General features: G+C 33.2%; 2 protein-coding genes across 3 annotated transcripts in view; one reads left to right on the top strand and one right to left on the bottom strand.

The window, feature by feature from the left end:
- Nucleotides 1-1436: 1436 nt before the first annotated feature.
- Nucleotides 1437-5667, top strand: LOC130614812 (uncharacterized protein DDB_G0271670-like). 2 transcript variants are annotated; one of them, XM_057436270.1, is made up of 3 exons: nucleotides 1438-1688; nucleotides 2865-4406; nucleotides 4489-5667. In XM_057436270.1, exons 1-3 carry the CDS (start codon nucleotides 1652-1654, stop codon nucleotides 4521-4523), a joined length of 1614 nt encoding a protein of 537 aa, XP_057292253.1. In that variant the 5' UTR covers nucleotides 1438-1651; the 3' UTR covers nucleotides 4524-5667. The 2 variants fall into 2 exon arrangements, with proteins under 2 accessions (XP_057292252.1, XP_057292253.1); XM_057436269.1 differs by having other exon boundaries at nucleotides 1437-1688; nucleotides 2865-4515.
- Nucleotides 5668-6044: 377 nt separating this feature from the next.
- LOC130614810 (E3 ubiquitin-protein ligase RNF31-like) overlaps nucleotides 6045-12947 on the bottom strand; it is a 28203-nt gene continuing 21300 nt past the window's right edge. The window contains exons 16-20 of the mRNA XM_057436267.1: nucleotides 12255-12373; nucleotides 12006-12165; nucleotides 10612-10723; nucleotides 7796-7964; nucleotides 6045-7344 (exon numbers count right to left, since the gene is read on the bottom strand). Of these exons, the coding sequence (XP_057292250.1) occupies nucleotides 7135-7344; nucleotides 7796-7964; nucleotides 10612-10723; nucleotides 12006-12165; nucleotides 12255-12373 (770 nt within the window). The 3' untranslated portion in view covers nucleotides 6045-7134. The remainder of the gene's footprint in view (nucleotides 7345-7795; nucleotides 7965-10611; nucleotides 10724-12005; nucleotides 12166-12254; nucleotides 12374-12947) is intronic.

Here is a 12947-nt window from a genome sequence, read left to right as displayed (position 1 = left end):
GGATATTGACGTTAAAGTAGTATTATTGACGTCACGCCGTAGCGTCATAAAATTATTATATACGGTTTATTTCAAATATTCTGTTCTGCAAAATACACATAGTAAGCCTGGGGACCACTATTTACATTAAACTATTTTACTGTAAATATGCTTTTGTGTATTATATATTTTAGCTTAGCTATACCAAAAGATTAATGTTACGCTGAAATGTTTGATGGAGTACCCTTTATTCTTACTGTTAGTACTAAAATGCAAGACTGGTGCTTTGCTTAGTTGGTTCTCAGGTGCCGTCTCAGCAACTTTATTAGGCTAAAAAGTAAATAAAAGAACACCGAGCTATCATTGTCGTAATAAAAGAAGAGTATATTACTCGAAATAATAGTGATATAAATCTGATCAAAGCGATGCAGATCAATTATTTTGTCTCGATGACCTGTAAACCAACAATAGAAGCCACCATGAAGTACATATGTTGATTTGCCGCTCAAAAGTATATAGGGTAAACAATATATTGAACCGACAACTTAGTCCTCAGGGTCTTGCGGCCCCTGAGTCGTTATTACGGAGTGGTTAGCTGCTATCAACTTCATCAACAATGCCCTGAAAACAAAGTTGATTGAACCGAATAGCCAGTCATGTGTTTGCTCTAAAGTTTATCTGAGCAAACCTATTTTTACTGAACACGTGTGATGTTTTGTTTCACACACGAGGCGTTATCCGTCCCAACTTTTTGAACTTTTGTCTTTTTATTTACAATATTTTCTATTTCCTCCTCCGCAAACAAATATTCCCAATCCAAGTAACCATAGTTTACAAATTTGAACGATCATTTCAAAATTACGAGGACCAATCAATATTAACATACGCGCTTCGTTTCTCGTGTGATCAGTTCCTATAGAAACAACGTCATCAAAATAAACTAGTTTTTTCTTTAATCAATAAAAGAGGCGCGAAACACTTGTTTTAAAGCAATTTTAAAAGCATGGTATTAAGGCAGAATTTTTTCAGTGTGTAACCAGGGTTTTGTCACTAGGTAAAGTGAGTGAAAGGTGCGGCGTTGCTCGGGTTTGTGGTTGCATGAAAAATATAGTTTAATTTTAAACTGCTTCGTTAATTTTTAAAAGTGCAAATGCGAAAGTTGTGAGTGCTAAAAACATCGTCATACAAAGACACACTTCGTTCTCCTTTGCAGATGCTTTTTTAGCAATTTAACTTAACAGTAGAAGAGTGTATTTGTAATCCCAATGCTGCTGACGGCCTCAATTAATCGAAAGATGCGGTATATATTACCATAGCAACAGATAAACAAAATCAAGCTCTCACTTTTGAGATTACCCTTTCTTTTTGATAGTAATAAATTGTAAAAGTAGAGTGAGGTGAGTACACGCAGCTTTTAAAAAAGAGTATTTTTCTAATGAATATATTTATATACAGTGTGCAGATGTTTTATCGCCAGAAAAATAATGCAACATTTTTTGCTAGTTGTTCTGACTACGAGTGTTTTTCAGTTGTTTTTTTCTTTAAAGATACCTGAATAAATCTTTTAAGCGTCGTAAAACGCGGATTATTAACTGCATATTTTTTCTCGTCTTTCATAGTAGAAAAAAGTCGATTTTTATCGTGAAGAATTGAACTGAAGAAGTAATCCGTCATGTCGACGACAAATTTATGCCGGTTTGGTATTTTATGTAAGTATTTTGCCGTCTTTTGTATATAATACCTTTTCGATATTTTTCTATATTTTTATGGAAAAAAATTATGTTTCGCCCGCTGTAAGATAAATCAGGCGTCAATGGAAGGTGGGCGCAACTGAGAAATTTCTTTCTATACACTTTTTATGAAGATTAGAGCTCACAAAAATCACAAGGTTCGAATCTCTAAAATTTAAAGAAAAAAACTAAAAATAATGTTTGTCAAAAGCTGTTTGTTTAGTAGCTACAGTGAAGCTGAAGCTTCCTCTATAGTACACAAAAAAACTTGCTATTTTAGAATTGGAACAAAAATTATTCTGGTGTAAATTGAAAAAAAAATTCTTAAGAATAATTGACGTTCAACAAATATGGTTCGTGTGTGTATATCGTTCGGACATCAATATTTTAAAACTTCTTTTTTTCTCGATATTATGTTGATTTTGTTGTCAAAGCAACCGTGGTAAATAAACTGCACGGTTATTTGTGAGTGCACATAACGTTTTAAAATTCCCGTCATGGGAGTTGAACACAACGCAATTTTTTTAAACTTTAATTGTAATAAAAAATTAAAATACATAATATATAGATAACAACAATTTTGTTTCAAACATTTCATTGTTTTCCTCCTCCCAATCATTAACCAACTTTGTCGACAGTTATTCTAATTATTCGTTAGCATCCTTGCCCTCAAGGTCTCTTCACCCCCGAGCCGTTAATACGGCGACCGATAATGATATTAGTATATTTAGGGAGTTATTTTTCGTGCGAACAGAGGCGATTATAAGCAAAAACAATTGTCGATGCTTGAGGAGAATTGCAAAAAAATTTATACCATGGATTGTTCTTAACAGGCAAAGTTGATTATATTGTTTACACTTTTCTTCGCAAGCGTCTATAAAACATCCTTTATAAAAATGTTCTGCATTTTATTATAATTTATTGTACGAGTAATGTCACGGGCAATTAACGTTGTTATATTATTGTTGTCTCGTTCAAAATCATTCAGAATGAACAAAAAAACTGTATATGTATAATGAAAAAAAGAGAGTAATCAATCGATAAAGGAAGTACAAAACAACATACAAAGTCTCACTGAAGAATTTCACCATCTTGTTTTAACATTTCCTTTTTTATACAACTACAGTCATCCTCATTTTTATGTAAAATGTTTAGATGTAATCATATATCTCGGCGTCCAAAATGTTGACGCTTCCACCTCCGTCACCGCAACACATACTGCAACAAGTTCTGGTAGTTTCTCTGTCAGTGGAGTTACAAGCAGCACTGGTTCACTCTCAGCGTCATGGTCAAGTATATCCACTTCTGTTACGTCAAGTTCAACACCTACTTTAACTGCATCCGCGAGTATATCTTCCAGTTCATCTGCCGAAATCAGTGCAACGCCTTCTGGTCCAACACCAAGTACATCTTTCAATTCATCTGCCGAAAGCAGTTCAACGTCTTCTTCCCCAACGCCAAGTATTTCTTCCAGTTCATCTGCCGGAAGCAGTGCAACGCCTTCTAGTCCAATGCCAAGTACATCTTCCAGTTCATCTGCCGAAAGCAGTGCAACGTCTTATACCCCAACGCCAAGTACATCTTCCAGTTCATCTGCCGAAAGCAGTGCAACGTCTTCTTCCCCAACGCCAAGTACATCTTCCAGTTCATCTGCCGAAAGCAGTTCAACGTCTCCTACCCCAACGCCAAGTACATCTTTCAGTTCATCTGCCGAAAGCAGTTCAACGTCTTCTTCCCCAACGCCAAGTATATCTTCCAGTTCATCTGCCGAAAGCAGTGCAATGCCTTCTAGTCCAATGCCAAGTACATCTTCCAGTTCATCTGCCGAAAGCAGTGCAACGCCTTCTAGTCCAATGCAAAGTACATCTTTCAGTTCATCTGCCGAAAGTAGTGCAACGCCTTCTGGTCCAATGCCAAGTATATCTTCCAGCCCATCAGCCGGAAACAGTGAAACGTCTTCCGCCCAAACGCCAAGCATATCTTCCAGAACATCTCTGTACATGTCCCACTCTTCATCTAGATCTTCTGATAGCAGGCTGGTAACTCAATCAACATCTTCAATCACAAAAACGACCACACAACACGCGACGTCATCGATATCTCCAACAACCTCAAAAATATCTATATCGACGTCAATCGTTTCAACAACACCGAGAGTGACGGTTAAACCACAAAATTACGACAGAAACGTCACCTTTAAATTTTCCGCCTTAAACTGTTCGAATTTGTTTAACGATACATCAAAAGATAGCGTAGCTTTGGAAATGAGAGACAAGATAGCTGCAAAAGCACGCATTGCTAAAGGAAGTATGAAAAATTTCAGTATTAGATGTGGATCCATTATTGTGAGTTACGTTCAAGTTATGACTAACAACCAGACAAGCGAAAACTCAGTTTTGGCGGTAAAAACTCTCGTTCAGAACAACAACCTCAACATCGTTATAAATAACCAGAATCTGACAGTAGCGCCCTCTTCTTTTGTTATTCTCGTCATCGTACCGCCATACGCCACCACAGCCAGACCAACAGCTGTACCAGATGATGATGATCTCAGTTCCGGTGCTATCGTCGGTATCGTGTTGGGATTGTTAATTTTTATCGCTATTGTTGCTGCAGTCGTTTATATCTTCTGCATTCAGAAGAATACTCGTAAAAATCCAACTGTTGAACCAAACGACAACGATTTAGTATTGAGAGGTAAAGTTTTTTTAACATTATCGCATTTATTTATTTATTTCTCATTGCACACATATTGTTACCTACTGCTTATTTTATTTAGGTAAAAGCAATGAAGGTTATACTGACTCTCCATAACACGGCCTTTGAAGGTTTCGAACGAATATAAAAAAACAAGTAACTATGACAACCGCGGCACATGTCGTGAAATGTATTTACGACTTCAACAAGTCATAACATCAGAGTGAAGTATAGCCAATATCTTTATATGAGTTTCATCACCGGCTAGTTTCAAAGGGAGATATTCAGGCATATCATTAAGTCGCGAAGAACGTTAATAAATGTCCTGACATTTTTTTAATTTGATTCCAGGCCCTTGAGTATCTATCCAAATAAGAAATTGACATTTAATGTGTGAAATATGTTCCATAATTTGTACATATTGAAAATATATATAACTATTTCGCTAACATAAACACCGTATTCTGATGAAGTTGCAACAGAAAAAGTAAAAAGAAAAAATCCACTTAAACGAAATAGAACGGATTGGAACGAACAATTGTGCTTTGTAGAGTCTTAATTGCTGATGAACTTCTCCCTGTTACGATCCCAACTGACAGTTGAAACCATTTCTTCAACTTTCTTGGCGGATAGGAACGAAAAGAAATATAAAAAAAGATTAGTTAGCAGATGGCCAATCAAACTTAAGTATTTTTTTGTTCCGTTCCGTTCTGCTGCTGAGTGGAATTTCAACTTTACGTGAATTCACAAAATCTCTAGCCATCCCTAACACACCAGACCAGCTGTGCTACAACTATTCACATCCTTGTGATTTTCTCATATTCTTTTTCTTTTTAAATAAACAGAAGCGCACTGGGTATCCAGTGCGCACAAAAGTCAAAGTTTGTGTGTGTTAGAATAGATTAAAGTTATTGCTTTTCTGTCGTAAGCGAAGAAAAAACGGTGGTGGTGTAAGGATAGCCTAACATAACATGATTGTATTAATTTCTACTAAACTTTTATACAGTTATGTTTAAGATAAATTATGTCGTATTTTTTTTTCTTTACTGGATTAGATGCGAAATTTTTAGAATTTCATTATCGCCGCTCCGTCGATAATGCCGTATGGGTTTTCTTTGATAGTGAAGTCTGCGAATCCAAATATAATCCTTCCCGGCTGGTTTTTATTTAAGGTTTTGTTTCTAATATAGGGAGGGTGGAAGGGGGAGGGGGTGTTGTATTTGAAGGTGGGCTCTATAAAAAATTCGGCTTTAAAGGGGGAGCTTATTAGAGGGGGCGTTTATTAGAAAGAGGGCGCTTATTTAGAGGAAATAACTCATTCCCTCGAGACGTAATGTTTTGTTTCTAGACATGCTCATTCATTCCTGTAGGTAGAAAATATAAACAAGGGACCACAAATTACCTTAATTAGTAAATATTATTTTCTAAAAAAAGGGAAGGTTTTTTATCAGATAATTTCATTCCCTTAGAATACATTACTTTCCAATAACATGTACAAATTTCTATAATAGAAATTTTAATCCTCATGGTTCTGCCTTTTTACCTACAAGAATGTGTGCACATGTGCAAGAATCTACAAAGTTTTGTAAACTGGCAAGTTATATATAAAATAAAAAAAGGGTATAATATACAAAGAGCTTTCATGTCACAATTTTAACTATTAGGCTAACTACTACAATATTTCAAAATACAGCGAAGTGAGAGACTATGTACAATACAATTTCTACGCAGGTACTTAAATAATTCCCTCATGGATAAAGAAATTTTTATGGAAACAAATAAAACCTCTCAATTTTTTGCAAAAGGGAGGAGGGTGATGATGTAAGATCTTAAATTAGAAGATAAGAGTAGCGTAATATTAAGCGCGCGTAGTCAGAACTACAAATTATTCTGAAAAAAAAGGTTTAAGAAAATAGCAAATCATGTATCGCGGAGTAGAAAAATGAATTTGCAATCTTAATAAATACAAAAAAACACAGAACTATTACAATATCGCTACAAAATCGGTACGTAACCAAACCACTTGTACATAGCGAAAAACAACGACGCATCGAATCGCAAACTGTAGAGTTTTCATTTTCAAAAATTAGTATTTCATTTAATTAAGAAGTTCAACAAAGTCTTTAGTGTCAGTCACAAACACATTCAATTATACTTCTTCCTCAGGTTAATTTTATAGAATATGTTGACTAATACTGCGTACACTTGAGCACATTCAAAGAAAGTATTCGGTTTTAAACGTAATAGTTTGATAATGAAAATCTTTTATTTGTTTTCTTCCGTGTCAAAACGCATAAATTTTTAAATTATTATTTTTTTATTATACCGAAGTTATTTAGTTGCATCCGTTAAAAAATTCCGAAAATTTTTTTTTGGCAAATTCCCTTCTTCCGAATTCATTTTTTATTATTTTATTGTTGGATCAGTAACTTAACTCATGAATCCAGATAGATTTGCTCATGTTTAAATGTTGTTGATCATATCACTTTTAAACGTAGTATAAAAGTGATATGATCAACAACAAAACATGGTAATAAAACGGAGAAAAATTTACAACTAAAGTTTGCTGATGTTGTTCATCTAAAGTTCAATGGCGGAAATATTATTATTGCGGCTACAGTTTTAGGTATCTCATGTTAAACAGATGTGTATCATATTTACCATAAAGTTTGTTTGCTACAGAATCCCAAACTCCTCGCCTTCCAATAACCTACGGTTCTTCGTAATCCTATTCAGAAGTGTCTGTATCGGGAGCATCAGCGTGTCTGTTCAATAAATGAATTTCATCGTTATCCTCGACATAATTATCGATGTCATCATCATAATTATCGGCGTCATCGTCATAATTATCGACGTCATTATTTTGAGCAGCGTCGTTTAACTCTGGTAATGGCATGCGATCTTTTCGAGCTGGTAACGGGAACTTATGTCGTATATCCTAAAAATGAAAAAAAACACGAAAAATCAAATATTGTGTCTCGCTCTACAGAATTTCTCATCAAATCTTTTATATTTTGACCGTAGTGCTTCTTCGCTGCACCATTGACGGCAGCTTACAAGTCCTCGGCCTGCAGATTCACATAATTCTTCAGCTACCTAAACATTCTTTGAAACTTTGAAGCGACCTGTTTTGTCTAACCTGATCGGAATCGTTAGTATAAAAACACAAGAATTTCATTCTTATTTTGTCTATCTCAAAGTTAAATGATAATAAAAATAAAAACATCTTTTATTTCAATTCTCAGTGAACTCCACTTCTTTACTAGGAGTATTTCTTTCTATTTATAGGACGAGATTATTAGAAGGCTGTTAATTTGATTTTTTAAAAGACGTTTATTACAAAAGGTCGTTAAAGAGGTTTTAATATATCTTAAGTAACATAAAGTTACCTGTCTTAGCCTCTGTGCATAGTCTTCATCAGATTCATCGCCATCTTTGGGAGGCGCCTCCTCGTGTTTTCTTTTGTACACAACAACCATTTCATCCATTGTCATCAAATACACTGGATCCAAACCATTACGGTTGATAAGAGCGACAAGGTATTCCAAATAATGCTTTCTAAGGAATAGAAGAAAAGAATTAGGTAATGTATATCTCTTATCGGTAAGATAAAGTCGGCCTATAGAAGGTTGGTAAAAATAGTGATAGTACAAAAACAAGTGATAGATAGTACAAAAAGAAAATATTCAAACATAATAATTTCAACTAAAAATGGTTGAGCTGAAAATACACAAAAAAGGTAAAACAAAGATCGACAAAAAATCTGTAAAAAATGGGATGTTGCTGAAAAAAATCTGTAAATGGGTTGTTGCTGAAAAAAGTCGGTAAAAATTTTAGCCGGCACAAAATATTACTTATTTTGCAAGAATTTGGACACTTTTTAAGAGCATTTCCTAATAGATCACACTCCTCCTCCTCTCCTGAGCAAAATTTTGTCACAAAACATTGATCTTGCATTTGCTTTCCATAAAACCCCAGTATTAGGGTAAGTATGGAGTCAATAGCTCAATATGAAGTGACAACACTACAGTAAAAGTGTGTTGAAGTGCAGAACGACATCAGTATTTTGGTCGGTTTGTGAAGACATTTTGATCGGCCTGTAAAGACATCTTGACTGGCAAGCAAAGATATTTTATCGACGAGTAAAGATATCTTTATTAACAAGTAAAAGACATTTTGGTCCGCCTGTAAAGACATTTTGATGAAACTACAGGGTAGAAGTCGCAATGGTACAAAACTTAGACAGCGCAATTATTGACCTCCCTCAACGAGTATTTAGACTTTAATTATCAATATTAAACATTGAAGCAGTAGTGCTAAACGAGACAAACAATCACATGTTAACTTTATGCACTAGTAATGATTCTGTGTGTGCGCTTGTATGTTTTAGAGTTTTTGACTTGTGTATTTTGAGAATGTCTCAAAAAAAAACAGTAGATGACATGGCTAGATTTGCGTTCAAATTTGTAACCAGTCTGAATGCAACATAGCAGCCAACGGATCTATTTTCATATCCATTTTCGTTCCGCAAAATACGCATGCGAAATTGCAGAATAACAAGAAAACGAGATTAGTTAAGAGCAAATTTCGGGATGCTGGTTGTCTACATGCAAGTTTAAGAAATGTATCAACATAATATTTTTCCCAGGGTTGTAGCTATATAGCTTACTTGCACGAGTAATCAACAAAGCATTGTCAACATTTGTTGCGTGAAATGATATTTAAAACTAACATTGTCAGACTATTGCGATTATGAAACTGTCACACTCCCTCTATCACTACTCTTTCTTATTTATCATCTCTTATTGACTGTCAATAATCATACATTTACTTGCATCAAACATTGTTGTGGCACATTATTTTAAACGGTTTTTTTCCAGTAAAAATAAAAATAAATACATAACTTGTCTTGTACACACCAAAAGTCTGAATTTCAGCTGTAAACATGCTTCATATTTGGCTCAGCCTTCTTATAAACTAGATTCGTATGTATTTTGTTTTCTCCCTTTTATATATATCAAATCTCGAAGAATAATCTTGCAGAAATGTTCAACTTTTTTATTTACAGAAAATTATATTAGTGGAATTCTTTTACAGTGAAGGTTTGGAAAACATATAAGGAGAAAATTTAATGGGAAAAAATGTGTTTTATAAAGTGGAATGAGGATGTTGTGTTGTAAGTTACAATATACTTGTTATTTGTCAAATTTTTTTCTTACAAAATACGACTTAGAGCAGAGGCTTCAAAAAACTGCTAATGGCTTGGAAGAGCTTTTACATTTTAGCACTTCAATACCAAACTCTAGGGGTTTAAAGTCCAAGTTGCCCTACTATTAAAAAAGTCAAATTAGTATTCTATTTCTGCAATCAAAAATTTGTAATTGATAAGCTTTAAATACTGCTAAAACTACACTTGTTGTCTCATTTGGAAAAAAAGATGGGATAAGACACTTCTTACAGTGTAGGTCAACTGTTAGCAACCTGGCTTTGTTATTTTTACGGATTTTTGATTCAATAACTGGAGACACGGATATATACCAGCAACATCACTAATTTTGATAAACAAATCGAAATTTCACTACTTCGAAATGCACTACTTCGTTGCAAACTGAAAATTAACTAATCTCCTTTTTTATGTTGTTTTGTATATTTATTTTAGATTATAAAATCATCTTTATTTTAGATTATAAAATCATCTTTATTTTAGATTATATAATCATCCTTATTTTAGATTATATAATCACCTTTATTTTACATTATAAAATCATCTTTATTTTAGAATATAAAATCATCTTTATTTTAGATTATAAAATCATCTTTATTTTAGATTATAAAATCATCTTTATTTTATATTATAAAATCATCTTTATTTTATATTATAAAATCATCTTTATTTTAGAATATAAAATCATCTTTATTTAAGAATATAAAATCATCTTTATTTTAGATTATAAAATCATCTTTATTTTAGATTATAAAATCATTTTTATTTTAGATTATAAAATCATTTTTATTTTAGATTATAAAATCATCTTTATTTTAGATTATAAAATCATCTTTATTTTAGATTATATAATCATCTTTATTTTAGATTATAAAATCATCTTTATTTTAGATTATAAAATCATCTTTATTTTAGAATATAAAATAATCTTTATTTTAGATTATATAATCATCTTTATTTTAGATTATATAATCATCTTACTTGCAGATACCAGCCATGTTCTCAGGCGCATCTTTTCCACATTGTTCATCTTTGTAACCATCTTCAATTTCTTTTTGTTCCATCATATCACATTTCACAGGCTCATCTCCAACTGAAAATAAAACATTTTGACATTTTGGACATTTTGAAAATAAATTAAAACACGATTCTTACTTTTATTTTCGAGCGTTTTGCTTATTGTTCTAACAACTTGTAGGTAGGACATTACCAGTGTGATGATGTATGTGATTAGAAAGATTTCACACTTACACCAGGCCACCTTACAATGCAAGTACACATTTCTAGTGATTCCCACCAACTATTTATACCTATTACCCTCCAACTGTTTACATCCATTAACTATTTATACCCCTCACCCACCTCCCCCACCAACTGTTTACACCCGACACCCAACTCATCCACTAACTTTTTACACCTCACACCCACCTCATCCATGAACTGTTTACAGCCCACACCCAACTCATTCACTAACTTTTTACACCTCACACCCACCTCATCCACCAACCGGTTACACCCCACACCCAAATCATTCACCAATATTTTACACCTCACACCCAACTCATCCACCAAATTTTGTTGTCAATTTAAGATTGCAAACTTTTTGCTGTTCCCACATTACTTCTTTTAAAAATATAAAAATTAGAAAACTTATAAAAGTGATTTTCCAGGTAACATCTTTTCAATGAACCCATTAGACATACGCTTGTGTGATTGAATAACGTACATAGACAAGTCGATGTCAAGTCGATGTCAATTTATTGCGATACATTTAAGTTTAAGAAATTTTCAGTATTAGAATTGTTAACAAATTAAGAAACTGGCTTCTTTAACAGAAATATGTGTACGTTAATAAAGCAAATTTTTATTTCAAACATACCGACAAAACAGACTGTAAATAATTACTGCTCACCTTTACATCTGAATTCAATTCTTGCCGATTTGAAATGTCAAAGAAAGTGCTGATATTAATAATTTTTACACGTTTTAAAAAATTCCTGATAAATCCTAACTTTACAGACATTCCAGACAACGTGGACAGCCTGCCGAATAAGTAAATGTTATCAAATTTAAAGAATTTATCCCTGTTTTAAAGGTATAAGCCTACACTTCCTTTTTCCTAAACATAAATATTTGGAAAAATTATCGCCTTATTCAAACCAGTTGACTTCAAACACAGCTTAATACTGTAGGTTTAACTTAACCGATTTAAATTGACCCCTCACCTTATGAATTAAAATTAAATTTCTTTAAACACATCTACTTTATTTTGCATAAGGTGATGTACATTTTATTGTGGTATGATGTATTATTTTTAGATAATCATTTATTTATAAGTATTGTGACTTGTATATTGTAACATATATACAGCATACCTTTTTTCTCCTCAGGAATTTCTGTATCATACGCAACATCGTTTTTGGCCAGTAATTCTTGCAACTCTTTCACTGAGCGGTCACGCAGGTAATTGAGACAATCACGGGGATGATGAGCGTGAAGTCCCATATGAGCACACTCTTGGTGTACTTGACATTGCTAAACCAAAAACAAAAACATTTGACTCACTCACAATTTGTACTCTATAAATACATACTCATAAAATCCAGAATATAAGATGATTTTACCGCTCCTTGCCGAAATCCTTGCGAGCAACCACTACAGAATTCAAATCCACACTGAGTACACTTGAAATGCATGCACCCACCTCGAGCGAGATCATAACGAAATTTACATTCCGGACATTCTAAAACAAATTGTTGAAAATAGACTGAAACGTCTCCAAACTGTGAAATATAAACCAAGGGTTATTACACCTTTAAACTACAGAAAATTTGCAAATATTATGCAGATTAAGTATTTCTGAATATATTTTCGTGTGTTTGTTGAATATAAATATATACATATTCATTTAGTGTGTGTGGAAAGTGAAAATAATTGCGTTCTTAATTGCTTATAGTTTAGTTTTTTGGAATTATGTCCTTGTTTTTATTATGCATTAAAAAATATTGAAGATTATAGCTATGTAGGCTATGAAGAGTTGATGCATAATTTCACTTTTAAAATAAAAAGGTTAAACGATGAGCAACTATAAAACGTAGCTAGGTTCGCAAAATTGTAATATAACTCCTTGGCTAACATGTACATAAAATATTAAAAAGAACTGTAAAAAAGACAACAAGAATGGTCATGTAAAACACCCCTGAAAATTTTTGTGACCCAATGATATGCGATGTGAGTGAACAAGAAGGAGAATATAATATCTCTTTCATTTAATACCTTTTCGATTTTTTTTTTTTTTTGGCTTTTGAATCGAGTCT

The sequence above is a fragment of the Hydractinia symbiolongicarpus genome, chromosome 11 (assembly GCF_029227915.1).
Source record: "Hydractinia symbiolongicarpus strain clone_291-10 chromosome 11, HSymV2.1, whole genome shotgun sequence".
NCBI lineage: Eukaryota > Metazoa > Cnidaria > Hydrozoa > Anthoathecata > Hydractiniidae > Hydractinia > Hydractinia symbiolongicarpus.
This window is presented reverse-complemented; position numbering and strand designations above follow the sequence as displayed.

Excerpts from the sequence above, each read along its gene's own strand:
- LOC130614812 (XM_057436269.1), top strand. The coding sequence starts at position 1,652 with ATGTCGACGACAAATTTATGCCGGTTTGGTATTTTAT. Across the intron at positions 1,689-2,864 it reads ATGCCGGTTTGGTATTTTAT|ATGTAATCATATATCTCGGC; the intron begins GTAAGTATTTTG and ends TAAAATGTTTAG.